This window comes from Neovison vison, chromosome 8 (assembly GCF_020171115.1).
Source record: "Neovison vison isolate M4711 chromosome 8, ASM_NN_V1, whole genome shotgun sequence".
NCBI lineage: Eukaryota > Metazoa > Chordata > Mammalia > Carnivora > Mustelidae > Neogale > Neogale vison.
In genome coordinates this window covers 1,712,758-1,731,246 of record NC_058098.1, presented here as the reverse complement: position 1 = coordinate 1,731,246, position 18,489 = coordinate 1,712,758, and the positions used below count along the sequence as shown (strand labels likewise).

Below are 18,489 nucleotides of genomic sequence, written 5' to 3'. Positions count from 1 at the left end.
CATGAAGGGGAGCCTGCTCTCACCTGCCACTGAGCCTCGGTCAGCTGCCCTCTCAGGACCCTCCCCGTGACCGAGTGGGGTGCGCCTGGCGGACCTGGGTCCGGCCCCACAGCATCCAGCATCCAGGGCCCGTCTCTGCCCGCAGCCCAGTGGCACCTCAGACCCAAGGCTGGTGCTTGGGCACAGGCAACAGTCACTTGAGCCCTCAGTCTGTGGCGCCCAGGGGTCTCACGGGAGAGGGAAGTGTCCTCGGTCACCGGGTCCACAGGCGGGGGGGCAGGGGGAGCCAGCCCCCTCCACAAGTGGGACCCAGGCCAGAGGCTCCCACAGAGGACCCATCCCACAGTGCCCACGCCCTGCACCTGCTGCACTGGCCAGTGGATCCCCAGGGCCTGGGTGGCAGTGACCGTGTCCTGACTCAGGCCCTCAGGGGTCTTACCGGAAGGGGCAGCCCTTTGGGGACTGAGACCACGTAAGCATTAAGTCATCAGGACAGCATTAGACCCCACCAAAAATTGGTCCTCAGGCTTGACGGGGAGCCATAGGGCAGAGGGAGTGGTCTGTGACCCCATGGCTGGGGCTCTTGTAGAGGACGGGGTCACGAGCTTCTCCCTCCACCATCCCGACATCACGCTCCATCGCCCGCCCCCAAACACCCAGCAGCGCACGCCTCCGTGGCCCCAGGCGCTCACCTGGAGATGTGCGGTCCCCGCGCTGTGCTGTCCACGGTCCATGGTGACCCCCCAGCTGTCCAGCGGGCTTCAGGAAACGCCCGCAGGCAGTTCTGTTTAGGATGAATGGTCTCCCTGAAAACGTACCTCAGAGACTACGGTGAGCACAGGGAAGGGGGAGGTCTGGCCCCGCTGAGCTCCAGCCGCGGGGACCCTGCGGAGCCGGGCAGCGGACTCCCGGGGCTGCACCTGCACAGCCTCCCAGAAGGCCCATGTGGTCCTGAATCTTCAAACTTCCCTGTGGGAAAAGCTTTCCTGTTTCTCCGGAGCCTTCCCAGGCTCTCCTCATGGTCCGTTTGCTGCTTCAGACCAACTTAGTGGTTTAATGTCCACGTGCTGTAGCTCTAGCCTTCCCGTGGTCTGTCTCCCCGTCTCGGCAGGGCAGCGACCTCCCTGGCTGTCTCTGTGGTGCTCCGAGCACCTGTCAGCGTGTGGCTGGGAGGAGCCCCAGTCCCAGTCGAGAAGCCCCACGAGCCAGGCCCCTGACCTCCCTCAGGGCAGCGCAGGAGTGTGGCCAGAGCCCGGCTAGTGAAGACCCAGGGTGTAGTCCAGCTCTGCCCCCTCGAAGCTCGTGACCTTGACCAAGTCCCCTAAAGGTTTCGGGGCCAACACCAGCTGGCTGTGAGCAGGCGGGAAGACAAAGTGAGATGAGGCAGAGGCCAAGTGTCCTTGGGGACGGTCCAGGGAGAAGGTGGGCGCTGGGGGACCTCGCTGCCCGGCCAACCCTCCAGGCCATGAGCTGCTGTTTCCAAGCGAGCTGTGCATGGGCGTGTAGTGTGTGTGCGCAGAGCACACACCCTCCACCCTCCAACCCGGCAGCCAGTGGGCAGGTCGCTCCTGGGGCCACGGGCGGCAGCGCAAAGGGGCCAGTCTCCTTTGCTGAGACCACCGGGAAGGAGGCATCATCCCTGCCCTCCAGATGCAGAAACCGAGGCTGATGGGGGCGTCCGTCCCGGCGTTTTGAGGAAACCCACATCAGCGGGCTGGGGGAGTAACGGCAGCTCAGCAGAGTGAAGACCGGCGTCAGCTTCGAGCCCAGCTGGCTCCACAGCCCCGCAAGCCACCCCTCCCTGTTCATACGGCCACCAAGGCACCCACAGTGGCCGCCAGACCTGCGTCCCACAGAGAGCCGGAGCCTGGTGTCCCCCGCCGGCCACCAGCCACTCACATGACCACCAGTCCAGGTGGACCCCTTCACAGGTCCCCCCGGAGGGGCAGGGCGGACCCCCAAGGGAGGGCTCTGGCAGGGGGTGGCCACGCCGGAAGGTGTGAGCTCCCTTCTCCTGGGGCCGGAGTGAGACTGTGCCTGCCACCACCTGGCCTTCTCCTCTGGGATGGCTGTCATGGAAACTAAGAGGCCAGTGGTCGGGAACAGCCCCGGAAGCAGGGGCAGAAGCGCTGGCAGAGGGCACAGGTCAGTGGAGCCTGCTGGGAAGGCCCAGTGGGACAGTCACAGACCGGTAGGGATCCCTCTTGGCACCGTCCCCTCTGCCGTCCTGGCAGCCTGTGCTGTGACCAGCCACACAAAGTCCTGTCCCTCGGTGGCCTGAGAGTCCGTGTGGCTGAGGTCACTGCAAGGGAGGGGCTCTGTCAGGCAGGAAGCCGAGGACAGGCGTGCCAGCGGGGACGAGGCGTTCTGGACAGGGCGGAGGAGTCATGGTCCGATCGCATGGCTTGTCTTAAGCGCTGAGCGGACTGTAGCCCTGGGGTCCCGTGGCTGTAGCGAAGGGCCACACACTGGGTCGCTTACGACATCAGATTTATTTTCTAACGGATCTGGAGGCCCGAAGTCCGAGGCTGGTATTGCCAGGCCGAAACCCCGCTGTGGGCAGGGCCAGGCCCCCTCCGCAGGCTGCGGGGAGGGTCCTTCTCACCTCCTCCAGCTCCTGCCGGCCCGGGGTCCCGGACTCGTTGCCACATGGCTCCACTTCCGCCCCCATCCCCACGTGGCTTCTCCGTCTGACCCCTCGTACAAGGACACATCGCGGGACTGGCCACCCAGGTAAGCCAGGATAGTCTCATCTCACCTTGCTGACCTCTACAGAGACCCTTTATCCAAGTAAGTTCATGCTGACAGGCTCCGAGGGTTGGCACCTGGACCTTTGGGGGCCGTTTCCAGCCAACCGCAACGGTCAACACTGAAAAGCAAGAAATTAAATCCCTCGCTACCTCTCCAGCACCATCAAAAAGTCAGAGTTTAGGCTCCCTTGGGAAACTGCAGGCCTCTGGGCCAGCGATCAGGGCTGTGAGGTGCCTGGAGCTGCAGAGCGGGACCCATGAGGGGAGGGGCGGTGACCCCACAGGAAGCCGATGGGTCTCTGTGCCCCAGGAGCCACGTGTCCCCGCAGACGCAGACACGGCAGGCCCAAGCTTGCCTGGAAGCGAGCAGGGTGCCGAGCCTTAGGCCATGTGAGCCGCTGGTAGCAGCAAGAGGGTCCCTGGTGACCCCGGAGCCCAGCAGCCCCAAGGGAGGGACAGGTCCCTGGGGCCTGAGGACTGGCCAGACACCCTTCTCTCAGCCGAGGCAGCTGCGGCCTCTCCACACAGGAAGACCGTGGCTCCCGCTTCCCTGCCCTAGGGCAGGGGGAGCCTGTGCGGGATTCTGGGGTCCTTCCTTCACACCTTCTGCCTGGAGGTTGGTTGGAGTTTTCTGAAGAGCTCCGTGGACACGCCTGCGCACTCACATGCCCTGACGATGGCCGGTTGCTGTCCACGGTGTCCCTGGTGTAGGGACCCACCCCCACTCCCACCGCTGCCTGCCCAGGCCAGGCCCACAGGCCGACCCACTGCACACCAGCTCAGGGGACTGGCTGGTTCCGGGCTCCAAACCCAAGGTGCCTGCCCGGTTCCCCCGCTTCAGAAGGTGCGGACCGACCACACACTCGCAGCAAGGGGACTGGATCAGGGTTGGCAAGGATGAGACGGGGCGGGGGAGCGTGAGGCATCCCATCAGCCAAGGATGTGAGCAATGCGCCTGACCCCTGCCATCACCCCTGGTGCCCCCACTGGCACACAGCCTCCGCCCCTACCCACCCCTGGCCCCCGAGGCCTGAAGACCCTGCACCAGCCCACCAGACCACCAGACCGGGGACCTGCACCTGGGCCCCTGGCCTGTGCAACGCCCACAGTGAATCAGCCTCTCTGATCACCCCAGGAGGGGCTTGGCCCCGGGAGCAGCAGTCAGGGCTCTCCAGTTCCCCTAGAAGGCACCGTGGGGTTTGCGGGGGGTGTGGGTAATGCTGCTACTGTCCCATGTCAGACCTGGGGTAACAGAGAGTAGGAGGTCATCTTGGTCCAGAGGACGACAGGTGCTTTCCGTTTCATTCTCAGTCGCTCATTTTTGCATCTTGGTATTTCTGATTTTCGGCAACGGCACAGGATTACCGCGTCCCACGTGCCGAGTCCTAACGCTCGTGCACACCGTGAAACTGTCTGGGGTCACCCCGTGTCTCCTCAGCCCCTCGGCAGGCCCCCAGGCCCCAGGCGACCCCTGCTGGCTTCCAGGCTGCAGGGACACTGCGCTTCCAAACCCCCCACCCCCGCCGCGGCCGGACCCAGTCAGGGCGTGGCTTCTCGCTGTGGGCGGTGCAGGCCCAGGTAGCCGCTGGCCAGCCCTCGGGGAGCTATAGGGCTTCTCCAGCTCCTCACCATCCCAAATAAAGCTGCTGCGAACACGGCCGTACACATCTTGGCGGGGACGAATCTTCCACTTCTTGGGGGCAAACGTCCAGTCCAGAAGTGTGTGGATGGGTAAGGCAGTGGACAGGCTGGTGCATGCCACACTTTTCCAGAAACAGGCCCGGGCTGCGCGGCCTCCAGCCCGGGGCTCCGGGTGCGCCCCAACGAGCGGAGCGTGCTGGCGTCTTACCGTGGCCCTGAGTTCCAAATAAGCACACGAAACTTGTTCCCACCGTCCTTTCCCCAAGCGCCCAGAGGAGACCGCCCGCGCCTTCCGAGTGCACCGGCCGTGGGCTCGCCCGCCCGCCCCCTCCCCCCAGGACACTTCTCCCAGTGAGCCCTGTCTGGCCTCCTCCGGGGACAGTGCCTTGGCCACACCCGCCAGCCCCTGGAAAGGCGCCCTGCGTATGCAAGTGCTCGTTGACACCCGCTGAATACATACGTTTTAAAGACAGGTGCGTGTCCGTCCTCCTCAAAAATACAGACTTTCTGGCAGCCAGGACAAAGCCTGAGGAAGAGGCAGTTTGATTCTTGGAAAACAGGTATGATCTGTCTCTTAAGCAGAAGGACTAAGCTGCTGGGGCTGGTCTTCCCTGGGCATGCGTGGCCCTGCTGTGGCCCAGAACAGCCCAGAGGAAGGCAGGGGCTGGCAGCCCGTGGCTGGAAAGTCCCCTGCGGACTGTGGTCTAACTGCCCGGCCTCCCCCGTGACAGCGCACCCTGCACGCAGGATCCGGAGGCCCCAGACGGGTCCCAGCGCTGCCCGGACACACCAGAGAGCAGGACAGGTGCCTTGCCACCCGGCTGTCTGCGCCAGGCAGGGGCAGGCTAGGGGCACGCCGGGCCCTGATGCGGGGATGGGTGAAGAGGCCAGGTAGACCTTTTTCTTTATCTATTTATTTAAGACAAAACTTGTATTTGAAGACCACAGTCTGATCAAAGGAAAAACTAGTTAACTCTCAACTAGTTAACCAGCGACCACAGGCGATCTCAAGGCGACCACGAGTCGCCACCAACCCCAAGACACACACACGCCTCCTCTCGTGTGGCCCCAGATCCCATGGGGCCAGGCAACCTGCCCGGGGGCAGCCCAGGTCCGGCCCGGGGGTGTCCGAAGCCAGAGTCGTTTCCCCAGGTTTCACTGCGACCTTCTCCATATGCTGCCACGCAGGCATTACCTGTCAGCCCGTTTACACTCACACACCTGTGTGACCGCCACCCAGACGGAGACAGAACACTCCCGTCAGCTCCAAGGGTCCCGGGGGCCCTCCCACCTGCCCCCGGGGGCAGCCACACGGACGCCCACCGCCCCTGGGAATCGTCCTGTCTTGAGCGTCTTGCCGCTGGAACCGGGGGGCGGGCTCTGTGTCTGGGGCTTTTTTCCGGGTTCTTCAGAGACCCGCCCACTTTACGGAGTGGGCCCGCAGCTTCACTGCTTTACATCCCGGTCATATTCCACTGACAAGCACTCTGCGGTGCGTCTGCAGCGCCACCGGACGGACAGCTGGGCTGTTCCCACCTCGGGCCGTCAGGGACAAGCGCCACCTCCGACGTTCCCGTCCGGCCCCTGGTGGACAAAGGCAATCACCTGTCTCGAGGAGCTGCGCCAGCAGGAGATGCGGGGTCCCAGGGTAGACACGCACTTCCCTTTCTTCAAAGCGCAGCAGTTGCCCGAAGTGGCCAGCCCGCCCGGAACGGCCAGCGGCGTGGGAGCGCCCGCTCATCTCTGTCCCTCGGGGTCCCCGGGGCGGGCGGGCGGCGGGCTCGCCCCACAGCTTTCGCCCCTGTGTCTCTGCTGACCCGTCACGACGGGCAGCCTTGGCACCTGCTCACTGGCCACCTGCAGGCCTTCCGCACGTTTCTGCTGAGGGGATTCTTGCTCTACTGCGCCTGTGGGTTCTGTTGGGTTCACCTCCCGGCCTGGGGCTTCCCTGCCACGCTCTCCGGGCGTCTCCAGTGGAGCGCAGACTTCGAGTGCACCTGGCCATTCTGTTCTTTCTGGGTTGCGCCTGCCCGGGCCAAGGTCGTGAACGTCTTCTCTGACGCTTTCTGCCGAGCTCAGGACTCTCGGCTCCCGCTCTCGGGCCTCTGATCCATCTCCCGCTAATCCGTGCGTGTGAACATGGGGGCGACACTCAGGTCCTCCCACAGGCCACCCAGCCACACCAGCAGCTGTCCTGCCTTCGCACTCTGTCTCTCTGACGCCCAGTGGCCGGTAACACCAGGATGCACCGGCGGACCAGGGTCCGCCTTCACTGGTCATGCCCACCCTCACACCGATGCCACACCGACTGGAGGACACGGCTTCACAGGACATCTCGCCATCCGGAGGTGTGAACACTCCACGTGTGCTCTGTCCTAAGAGGCCTGGGATCGGACCACCAAGGTCAGCGGAAGCCCTGCTGGATGCAAGCGGGGCGGCCGGGACCCGTCTGCACACACGGCGCGAGCTCCACGCAGACCTTCTCGCTTCTCCAGTAGCCGCCAAAGGGTCTCCCGTGTCGCTGCTGATGTAGCCTGAGGCACCCCAGCGTTCCCGGTCCCATCGTGCATGACCCTTTTCACTTTCCGGCCGCTGGCTGCCGGAATCACAGCTCATTTTGGCTGCCGACTCCGCTCCCTGCAATTTCACAGGATTCAGACCCGTTTCGGGAACATGCGTGTGGATTCCTCCGGACTTTCCAAGCACAATGGCGTCATCTGTGATTTCTTTCTTTGCCTTTTTGCTTCCCAAACTTCATGAAACTCTGTGACTTCTTTCTTGCTCCTGCCCGACTGCAGACAGTGCCCTGGGGAACGGCGTGGGGAGAGCAGATGGCCCGGCCCGCACCCCCCAGCCCTCGACCTCGCAGCCCACCCAAGTTCCCACAGCTGACGTCGGGCAGCTAACTGCACAGCACGTGACTGTCCCCCGAGAGGAAAACAAGGACACACCGTGCGCTGCCACGCAGGGCCTCCTGCCGACGTCAGACGCTGCACCATGGCTGCGACTGTCCTCGGCAGAGCAATGGGACCCAGGAGGACGTGCGAGAAGCGGACACTGAGTCGGTCACACCTGCAGAAACCCAAGTCCGACTGTCCTCTACCCACTGACCTGATTTTTTTCGGGCCGAGAACCTCGCAAAGACAGTCGTCTGGTTAGCAAGTGCAAGGGGGATCCAATCACCGAATTACCCCAGGCCTCTCACGTGGGCGGAGCCTCCAACCCGCGAGTCGGGGGCTTCCCACAGAGGCTCGGGCCTCTCGGCCTGTTACGGTTGAGCGTGATCCCCCTACAAGATGTCTGTGCGGTGCCAGCCCCTGGCACCTCAGAACTTGACCTGATTTCGAGACGGGGTCATTATGGAAGTCAAGTTAAAATGAGGTCACCGCCGGCATCCTACTCTGGCGTGACCTGTGTCCTGGAGTTTGCGAGGGGGAAATTCAGACACAAAGTCAGACGCACAGAGAGAAAACACCACGAAAACTCGGAGGGAATGTCCAAGGTGGCAGCCACCAGCAGCAGCGGGGGAGAAGCCCAGAAGAGAGCCCCCACGGTCTCGGAGGGCACTGACCCTGCCGAGCCCCAACCCCAGACTTCTGGCCTCCGGAAGGGGGACACGGGCCTCTACTGCTGAAGCCCCCTAGTCCGTGATGCGTCCAGGAGCCCCAAAGACGTGGGCACAGGCTCCCTAACGAGAGCGGTATTTGCCAGCGTAACTGGCAAGGCAGGCCTCATGCTGCTGGGTTTCGTCCAGCTAGTTAAAGTCAGTGTGGAAACTGGACCCCAAGCCCAGTAGGCTGATGACAGGCGACCTACGGGAGGCAGGGTGCTGGCCCGCCCCATGGGAGGAGCCAGAGGAGGTGGGGCCTCCCGGAGACCCTGTCTGTCTCCATCACCGTGGGTCCAGCACAGGGCCGGGGCCCTCAAATCGCCCCACAAGGCTCGCCAGAGCACGTGTCTGTGTGTGGACCCCCTGGGGTCTTACCTTGCCTCTCCCCGGGGTGCCCCGGCTGCGTGGGCAGGTGCCCCGGCATCCCTGTGTCCGAGGCAGGGTGACCCCGACGGCCCGAGTGCGTGGGGAGCCAGCTCAGCTTCGGGCCCTCGGATGCCGCTCACGCCAGGCCTCACCCTGGTCACGGAGGTCCTGTCCTTGGAGGCGAGGCCGTTTCTACTACAGTCGCTGGGGTTTCGATACGGATTCTAACAAGCAGTTCATAAACAAAGACCTCAGAGGAACCAGAGCTGAGCCTCTGGTGGAATCTAACCCTGGAAAACCGGGAAAAACAGCCAAAACAGGTACAGATAAATTTGTTTTTAATAAAGGAGTTAATTTTCTTTCAATCCTATATAAAACAATAGCAATTAAAAACTTCATTTTTGAAAGTAAAATATTTACATATGAACAAGTAACTGTGCAAAATTTACATGAAAAAATGGAAAGACAGGGATTTCCTAAAAGACGAAATAAAAGGTGTAACAGTTTGCAGGTGTAAAAATACTGATCCGCGTTCGGTTCACACTCGCGCAAAGTCCGGTCTGGCGTGAGGATTCACACGGAGAAGCCAAAGTATTTACAGTCATAAAAGTACTATCAATAGACAATTTAATACAATAACCTCTGAAAATATAAAGAACCAATTAGTATATTTGTAATAAAAAAATAGGTACAAAGAAGGGGCTTTGCTCTGGACATCTGTAAAGTTGGCCCACAGCTTGCTTACAGTCTCTTAGCAAAATAATTATAGTTTACATAGCCATCTTCATGTTATGTGCCAAAAATTATGTACAATTACTGACAAAATACACCAACCATTTTTCAACACTTGATTCACACTGAGAAACAGTCTTCTGATGATTCTTCTCAACTTTGATTTTATTTCATCTAAGTTTCCACTTTTAGCTAAAAAACACAGTGCAAGTAAAATATATTTATGCTGAAAAGGTTTTCATTTCTTTTAACTTTACAGCTTTACAAACTCGAGCAAATAAAACGCGTCTGTACAGATGCCGACCGCACATTCGGAAGGAGCCGCCGCGGCTGCCCCGGAGCAGAGAGGGGACCACGCTCCGGCAAGCGCGACCAGCTCCGTGCTCCTCGGGAACTCTGGCGAGAGAGGGGATGGGGACATAAATAGTCTAAAAAATCAGTTTGCTTTGCCAACTGACTAATACAAAAATAAAATAAATGAAATGAGGTCATTGCTGTAGACACACACCTACGCAATAAGTTGGGTTGAATAAAACAAAATGCACAAATAATGTAGAAACCGCTACGAGGTGACAGAGGGCAGCTAATTATTTGCTGAACGATTCCATCAGTTTTTAGATATGGCTTGTTTGGCAAGAAGGCCACTCGAAGATGAGTTAAGAGTCGACTGTCCGTGCAGAGCGCCCACGGCCTCTGTTCTCGGTTACAGAAACGTGTCTTCTTCCGAACTGAAGAGCGGACTTAGAAACGGGAATATAAAACTGTTTCGTTGTAAAGAGGTGGCTGTTTTTTAAACAATATCCCATTTGCTTTTACAAAAGGCGTCATCTGCAAACATATGAACCGTGCCAGGCGTCTCCGTCCGCGGCGCCCGCCCGCCCGCGCTACTTGAGGAGAGCCTTGTAGAGCAGCAGTGAGCGGCTAGTCGCTCGCTCATTCTCTAAACAAAATATGAGGTCCCTGAGGTTGACCCGCGTGATCCTTTGTCGTGTGAACTGTCTGGGGGTTCCAACGCCGGAGCCGCCGGGGACCGCGGAGCCTGGGCCCGACCCCTGGTGGCGAGAAAGGAGAAGACAGCCGGGTTAGTGGTGTTCGCAGGGGGCGGCGACCCACCGCGCTGGAAGGGCGGGTCAGAGCCGGCGCTGCCCCAGGACTGCACACTCCTGGGGCCACTCACGTCTCCCTACAGGTGTCCCAAGGAGCCCCGGTGCTGGAGAAAGCCGGGCCGGGGACGGGCTCCTTCCTCCAGGCCTGCTCCTTGAGCGGGAGTGCTTTACGAGTCCCTAACGGGGAGGGGGTGCGAGCAGAGGGCCACATTTCCAGCTAGACGGGCAAGACCAATGCCACACCTGGACCCAATGGTGTCATCCCCGCTTCGCCGACAAAGGAACATTCCCAACGCCATACAGTCTAAACTCCTGGACGGGAAGGCTGGCAGTCAGCCGGCTGGCACTCTGGGCTGCCCTGATGCCCTGAGTGAGACCCCGTCTGCTGTCTCTGGGCTAAAAGCAGCGCTTTGGCTCAGGGCCTGCCCCGCTGGGGGAAAGGCCGAGTGTCTGCAAGTCTCGGTGGCACGGAGTCGCCGGGCCGGTTTTCCTGGAAGCACCGTGGCCGCATGCCGCGGATGCTCCGGGGCTCAAACCACACGCCTGGAGGGCGCTCGTTTTCCTCTGAGAATGAAAACTGTCTGATGGTTAACGCTGCTCATGTGTGTTTCAGGAGCAAACATGACCACGGCCTGTTCACAGCCGTCGCGAGCTCACAGGGGCCCCCGAGGACCGAGTCCTCCGGCCCTGCCCAGACCGGGCCGCAGTTCCGGGAGCCGGCCAGCAGGTGGCAGGCGAGGACCACAGCACCCGCCGGCCGCCCGCGCTCCGCACCTGGTCGCCACCGCCTGAGCCCCGTCCGCTCCGTCCCTGTGCACACCCACGGCTTCCACCTCAACTGCCCTCCATTCCCCTTCAGACGCCCACCCCCACCAAGATGCCCCCCAGCGTACTGCGGGGGCGGCTCTTCCTCGTTTGAAAGGGCGATCCCGGTTTTCTCAGCGCGTCCCTGGGTCTCCGCAACAGCCCTAACGCGTTCGGTGCAAGAGCTGGCAGCGCCCGGCAGCGCCCTGTGAAGGCCTGCGACGGACACGAAGTCCGCGGGGGGGGGGGACACGGCAGGAGGGACAGGCCGGTTTCTGCAAGGAAAGCGACACGCGCCGGCGGCCTCCCCTCCCCACCCCCAAGGCCGTCGCGGCGGCCGACCTCGAGGCTCGCGGAGACTGGTGCGGCCACGTGGAGAGCAAGTTAACAGATGCGGGAAGTCAGACATGGAGACGGAGAAGCCTTCACCGTAACAGGGGCCAAGCCGGCCACGCTTTCTGGTTCTGACGGGCGAGTGTCCAGCCCGGGCGGGCTCTGAAGGTCAGCGAGAAACGAGCTTCTGGTGGTTCTGCGCGGTTCCACCAAGAGCCCACGTGCCGAGATCTCCTACGTGACAGAGCACGTCTGACTGTGGGACGGGCCCTGTGGTGGCTCTGAGCCGCAGAGGCAGCCAACCCCACACCCCGACCCAGGCGACAGAACACTCTGCCGGGCCCAGGCCGGCGTCGGGCGTGGGAGGCAGCGCTGGAGGCAGCGGTGGTCAGGACCAAGCCCGCCAGCAGCCGCGCCCGTCGAGGGCTGTTCGGTTCCCTGCTTTTGTGGGCACCGGGGCTACAAACAACCACCTCGGGCAGGTGCTGGCACCGCGACACGTCTTCTCCCTGGCAAACGGAGCTTCCCTGACGCCGGGCCACCGGCAAGATGGCCAAGGGAAGCTACTTCTTCTGAAGGCAGCCCTGCCGCGGTCAAGACGGCTCCATCCATCAGACAGCCAACAAACACTGGGTTTGTAAACCAAACGGAAAGAGAGACCCCCTCGTCCCAATCCCACCTGGCTGGCGGGATCAAGCTCACTCGGGAGCCCATGGCTGTGCAGACAAGGCGCCACCACGGCTCCAAGAACAGGAACCCCCAGGCCCTGGGCCCCCGGGGAAGTGCCTCAGGGAAACTGCCACCTCGGGGCGAGGAGCTGACTCCACGGCGGCCGGAAGCACGGAGAGGTGGCCCTCAGCCGAGGCAGCGCTCAAGGCTGCTCCTGTGCCCCCAGGGCCAGCTGGACCCCCAGCCGCTCAGGCTGACCTGCCAGAGGGCCCGACAGAACCGAACAGCACAGGCTCCAAGGGCTCACTCGCCTGCCCTCGCGATGGCGTGGTTCCCAAACTCGTTTCCACCCATCTCTCCGCCCCTTCTGCCCAGAGCACAGAGCAGACGGGAGGAACGGCGGCTGCGGTAAAGACTCCAGGCTCGGCTGAGGAGGATGCACTCCGCTCACAGGGTGAGGACGGCGCGTTGCCACTTAGTCACGCCGGCGGCGCCCTGCCTCTCCCCAGAAACAGCCCCGAGCAAGGAGGGCAGGTCTACGCAGACACGACTCCATCCGCACAATGTGAAGACGGGAACACCTGCTCCGAAGCCCCCCAAGGGAGCAGAACTGGCCCGTCCCTGCAGCACCCCACGGCTCCCGCGGAGGCCAGGCCGGGGGGAAGCCTGTGAGGGGCCACGGTCCGGCAAAACCCGGCCCAGAATGGCTGCTGGGTGCCACCCGCCCCCCAGTCTGAGCGCCCAGAGCACAGACATGGACGGGTGCGGGCAGAGATCTCGGAACACAGAGGCCCTGACAAGAGCCGTCTGAAAACCAGGTACAGAAAGAGAAAGAAGTAAAGGGGCATTTGGGGTCCCATGAAACAGAACCTCACATCAGAGGACACAGGATCCTTTGGTTACAACACGCGACCCTCCGCACCCCCATCCCCCACCTCTGCGTTAGTAAGTGCTTCTCATCTCACTGCCGTGGTCCCCACACACCTCTTGTGAGGAGATGGTGCCGCCCCTTGGCAGGGTCCCCAGGAAGGCCTTGGTGCAGGCTCCGACCAACACAACCAACACGGACAAAACCCGGCTAGGCTACCCGACTTTCCAGCTCTGGCAGAAGAGGGCACCACCAGACCGCAAGCCTTACAAGACGCCCGACCACCAGGAAAACGCATAAGAGGGAGATGAGCAAATCCATAAAGAATCACCACGAAAGCCAGAAAACGGAACCCACACACATCCAAGACAAACCCCGTCTGGGAACACAAGAACACGAAGACAGCACGTTCAACGACAAAAAACATACTCGAGCATGTGAGGACAGGAAACCGCACCAAAACCTGAAATAGGGACACAGAAGGAGATTAAGAACCTGAGCAGCACAGTCAGTGTGGCGTCCGACTCCCGGATTTGGCTCAGGCCGTGATCTCGGGACCGTGAGACAGAGCCCTGCACCGCGTCCAAGCAGTCTGCTTTCCAGACACTCTCTCCCTCTCCCTCGCCCCTCCTTCCCCACTCACACGTGCTCTCTCTAAAATAAACAAACAAAATCTTAAAAACAGACAGAAATAAGAGTTGACTGAACGCAAGAAAACAAGGAAAGGAAACAAAATCATGTCAGAAATGAGTGAAGTTAACTGCGAGGCACCAAGCAGGGAAACAGTGAAGCAAGGCGGGCCAGCGAGGGACACACACACCGCCAGGCCCGGGGAAGGCCCGCACTGCCTGATCAGAGCCTCGGAAGGAGGAAAACAGACTCGGGAGCAAGAGAGACCCTGAAACCAGAACGCGAGAGAACATTCTGGGAAACCTGCGTCTTATCAACTCTGACACTTCCTCAATGGAAACTACTACTTTCCAAAGAGACAGACGAGGCCTCCAGGTAAAGAGAAAATAAGATACAAAGGGAAGAGAATCAGCCTGGCATCAGCCATTCAAAACCAACTTACAAAGCGAGGCGACCACGGACAAGCAGTCGCAGAATGACTGGAAGAAAGTCCGAACCAAGGATTTTATATCCAGCCAAACTGTGCTCCCCATCAAAGCCCCAGAAGAACCGTTTTCCACATACAAACGTCAGGGGACCCTGCACCAAGGCCTTCCTGGGGACTCTGCCATGGGATGGGCACCAATCACCCAAGAGGTGGGTGGGGGAACCACGGCAACGCCACGGGAGAAGCACTTACAAACACAGAGGTCGGGGGGAAGGTCACGTGTTGTAACCAGGAGGCAGAGAGCCAGGGAAAAGACCACATAGGACAGGCTCACTGGCATGAGGCAGTGACTGGACCCCAAGACCCACAGGAACCAAAAAGCTGAACAGTTAAGTGAAAACCAAGGGACAGAAGACGTTTAATAAGGTTTATGTGCAAAAATAACCCAAATATAATTCTAAAACTTCCTAAATACAAACAGAAAATGTTAACTCAAGAGCAAAGAACATACCCTTTAGAGAAAGACAATCACAGCAAACATTAAAAGTACACATAATTATAAAAATATCATGAAAGAGAAAAGACCAAGCATGTTGGTCATTATCCATAAAGGTGAACGGGCTTCATTCATTTATCTATTCAAAGAAAATCTTTCCTGTTCAGCCCAGAAAACAAGACTGAGTGTGTGCTGCAGACAGGAGACGTGGCTACCACCAGGAAGGGGGGACAGGGGTTTTCCAGGGGTCAGAGAGAACAGCATGATGGTCCCAACTCAGGACACAGAACTCAAGCCCACTGGACAAACGGGTATTTTCTTAACGGTAAGAGTGACAGCTCACAGAAGATGTGACATGTAGGAACACGTAGGCACCAGAGAACACGCACACCCAGCCTCTCGCTGCAAAGCAGGAGCTGCAGGAGATAAAGAGAAACACACTAATATCAGAGGCTTCGGATCACCGCACCCAAGACAAAACACATCGAATTGACAAAAATAAGCCAGGATACCAGAAACCGGTCAGCATAATCAGCAGGGTACATGTCACGGAAACCCATGAAGCTCTCTACCCTACCATGAGAATACATATGCCCGCTCTGAGGCCCCACGGCACAGTCACAAACACAGACGACCCATGATGCCATCACACGGGCAAGACCAGACACTTGGACCGCACGTGGTATAGGTGACATAGGGGAGGCCCCCGGTGCATGGCTAGGGACGCATACAACCGTCCGGAGGGGGCTGCCCGTGTGCCTCACGTCCCCCCAGTAGCCCCCCAGCCGTGCAGACACGCTCGTGCACGCGGCTACCGGATCCGGCACGGTCTGCCCACGGGGCGGAGGTCGACCAGCCGCAGCACGCGGGTCGCTACAGGACAGAGCCCGGAGGGTCTTCCTGAAATGAGATCGAGTTCCGGAATACGTTAGTGACAACAGCGCGTGCAGAGGGGCCTGCACACGGCCCTTCAAGGAAGGTAAAAGGGGGCGTAAGAAAACGCAGGTGGTACGCAGAGTGCACACGGGCCGCAGCGGGGGCGGGAACGGCGAGGACGGCGCTCGGTGTCTGCAGGGCTGTCCGCAGCTCCGCTCCCTAGAACCTCAAGGCCCCCCTACAGCCAACCAGATGCGGGGGGAGTCTGGCACGGAACCCAAACGGCAACAGAAGCGCCTGGACGTCCTGAGCCATGCAACAAAGCAGCGGAACCAGCGGAGACGGGCGGCAGGAAAACCACCCACCGCAGCAGCTCCAGTGCAGAGCGCCCGCTCGCCCTTCAGAAGAGCCCAGACCCGCCCCGCCCACGGAACCCCACGCCAGCTGGGACGCGGGGCAGCGGGCGCTCTCACGCGTGGCTGGCGGGAACGCCACGTGGCCCGGCGCCTGGGAAGGCAGCTTGGAAGGCCGCGTCTGCCACACCAAGCGTCCCAAGCCACACGCTGCAGAGACCACACACTGTGGTGTTTCCCTAAAAGAGCGGAAAGCTCGCCTCCACACAAAACCTCCCCCGGTGCCGTCAGGAGCTGCGCCCGTGACCGCCAAAACTTGGAAGGGACCTAGGCGTCCTTCAGCAGGCGACAGACAGACACACGGGGGTCCATCCCGACGCGGGACCGGATTCCGGGCGGACGAGAGATGCGCTCTCAAGCAGCGAGAAGCCGGGGAGGGAGCCGGACACATGGCAGGGAAGGAAGCCCGCCCGGGACAGCCGCCCGCCCTGTGATCCCAGCTCTGCGACCTTCAGGAAAAGGCACACAGACGGAGACATAGAGAGACCAGTGGTCCCAGGGTAGCTGGAGGTGGGGTGAGGACGAGCACGTGGCGCCCAGGGGGACCACTCCGTGTGATGCGATGAAGCCAGAAGCAGGTCCCGATGCCTCTGTCCCGACCCGCAGAGCGCACGGCGCCCACAGTGACCCGAGGGTGACCTCGGACTTGGGGTGATGACAGTGTGTCCGTGTGAGCTCATTCTTGTATGACCTGCACCGCTCGGGGAGGCCGTGCGTGGGGGGTGGGGGTGGGGCAGCGGCACGCGGGGAATCTCTGTACCTTCACCCAAGTTTTGTGAACCTAAACCTGCTCTAAAGCATAAAAATCCATTGTGATATTAAAAAATTAAATTCTGAAAAACAGAATCAGGTAAGGTTTTGTGAAAAATCCATCACTCCGATAACTCGTACTGGAGAAAGCTGAGTGAGGGGTACACAGAAACGCTCTAGTACGTCCCGAACTTTTCCACAAGGCTAAAATCAGTTCAAGATAAACTGTTTCCTTTTAAAAAGGAAATACTCCTACATCAAAAAAAAAGAAAAGGAACTGAGCACTACCTCTGGTGACGAAAGGCACAAGCGTCCCCCTGAAGTCCAAAAACAGGCGAAAGCAACAACGTACGAAAGAACTCCCCAGAACGGTCTCTGGCGACCTGCTTCTTTCCACTGTGTCGCTCAGGTCCCCGTGCTTCACTGCCAGCTGCTGCCTCGTGCCCGGCTCTCCCTGCGGGTCGGAAGCTTTTCCTACTCCTTAGTACGTACCGCGGACACATCTTAACACCCGAGTCAAAGTTAATCAATACGCTTTTCCCATCTGCCTCCCGCCCCTCCCAGCACCAGGACCCCAGCAGCCGAACTGGCTGGGGAGCTGGTCGTGCTGAGCAGACGGCCGGACGCCCTGCGAATGGTGGGGACCTGTGTCCTCACGGAGAAGGACTCATCAGCAGGGTGGGGGCCGCGAAGCAGCCCCATGTGCAGATCAGAGTCAGGGCACCGGCCGGAGCGCAGAGGCTGCGTCAGAGACAGGGAGGGCAGGCGCGCGTGCACACCTGAACTTGCGTGAACGCCCCACAGCATCCGACCCACACACAGCTCAGACCCCGGCCTCCACACACCAGCCCCCCTCCCCGAAGGGAACCAGGGCTCCTGGCAGAGTGCTGGGGGGCAGGGAAGCACCAGAGGCTCCGGGACGCCACTCGTGCGGTAAGAGCGTGGTGCTTCAGGAACGAGGGAGGCATTCAAGAGGCACAGACCCAGCTTGAAGGAGCTTCCACTGCCCAAATCTAGAAACAACGAGAGTATTGATTACAACCCACTGAATACAACAGTCCACAGTCCCTGCCACGGCGCAGAGCAGACAAGCGAGCAGACGGGGGAAGGCAGGAGGGGGGCTCTGTGTGCGCAGGAGACAACTAGCAGGTGCGGAAGGGCCACGGACACACCGTCACACTGGCCCCTGTGATGGCGGCCGTGGGGGTGGGCAGCCGTCGGCACTGGGTGCTGAGGCTGGTGGAGGACAGGGGCAGCCTCTGCGGGACCCTGGAGCACGTCCTCCCCAGGCGCCGACACACACCCGCGGAACCAAGGGGACGACACTGGGGAACGTGGCTGAGCAGGCCGCACCCGGGGCCGTGGCGCAGGTCAGCAGGAAGGTCCCCACACACGGGCCACCTGACGTGATGGGCTCCGCAGACGGCCCGTCTTGACGGGGGCGTCTCTGCCGGTCACCGGACTCAGAGTGAAGGCCACCTGTACACGCAATCCCGTCCTCTTCAGCACTGCCCGGAGCAGGAGATTCAGACCAGAACTGCACGGCGAGCTGCCGGGTGCCCCACACGGAGCCGGAGATGCTGCCGGGCTGTGGGCGGGGCGGGAGCAGCTGGGAGGCCGTGTGGCCCCGCGTCCCCACAGCGCCCGGCAGAGCCCGACGGCGCCGCACAGCGCCCCACAGCACCGGCCCCTGGGGGTGCAGGACATCCCATCCCAGGGAGCCCGCGTATGTGCACACGTGTAGCACCGACACGCGCAGTGAGACACCAGGAGGGCTGCAGGCAACGCATCGCCAGAAGTCAAACGGAGTTCCGTGTGCCATTCCCACAACTTTCCTGTAGGTTGAACCGATTCTCAGTGGGGAGAAAGCTCTCTCTTCTCAAGAAAATCACTATATCCTGGGAAGGAACAGGCGCAGCTGTTTCTTGATCCTCCCAAAGGCCCATGTAAGACTTATGGCAACAGACGGCAACACCGAAAACGAGCAGACGGGATTTAGACCCTAGTCAGCAGCGATA

At 60.6% G+C, this 18,489-nt stretch overlaps 1 protein-coding gene across 1 annotated transcript in view; it reads right to left on the bottom strand.

Annotated features, from left to right (window-relative positions):
• Window positions 1–8,688: 8,688 nt before the first annotated feature.
• Window positions 8,689–18,489, bottom strand: part of TAF4 (TATA-box binding protein associated factor 4) — a 64,644-nt gene continuing 54,843 nt past the window's right edge. The window contains exon 16 of the mRNA XM_044262573.1: window positions 8,689–10,151. Within this exon, the coding sequence (XP_044118508.1) occupies window positions 9,984–10,151 (168 nt within the window). The 3' untranslated portion in view covers window positions 8,689–9,983. The remainder of the gene's footprint in view (window positions 10,152–18,489) is intronic.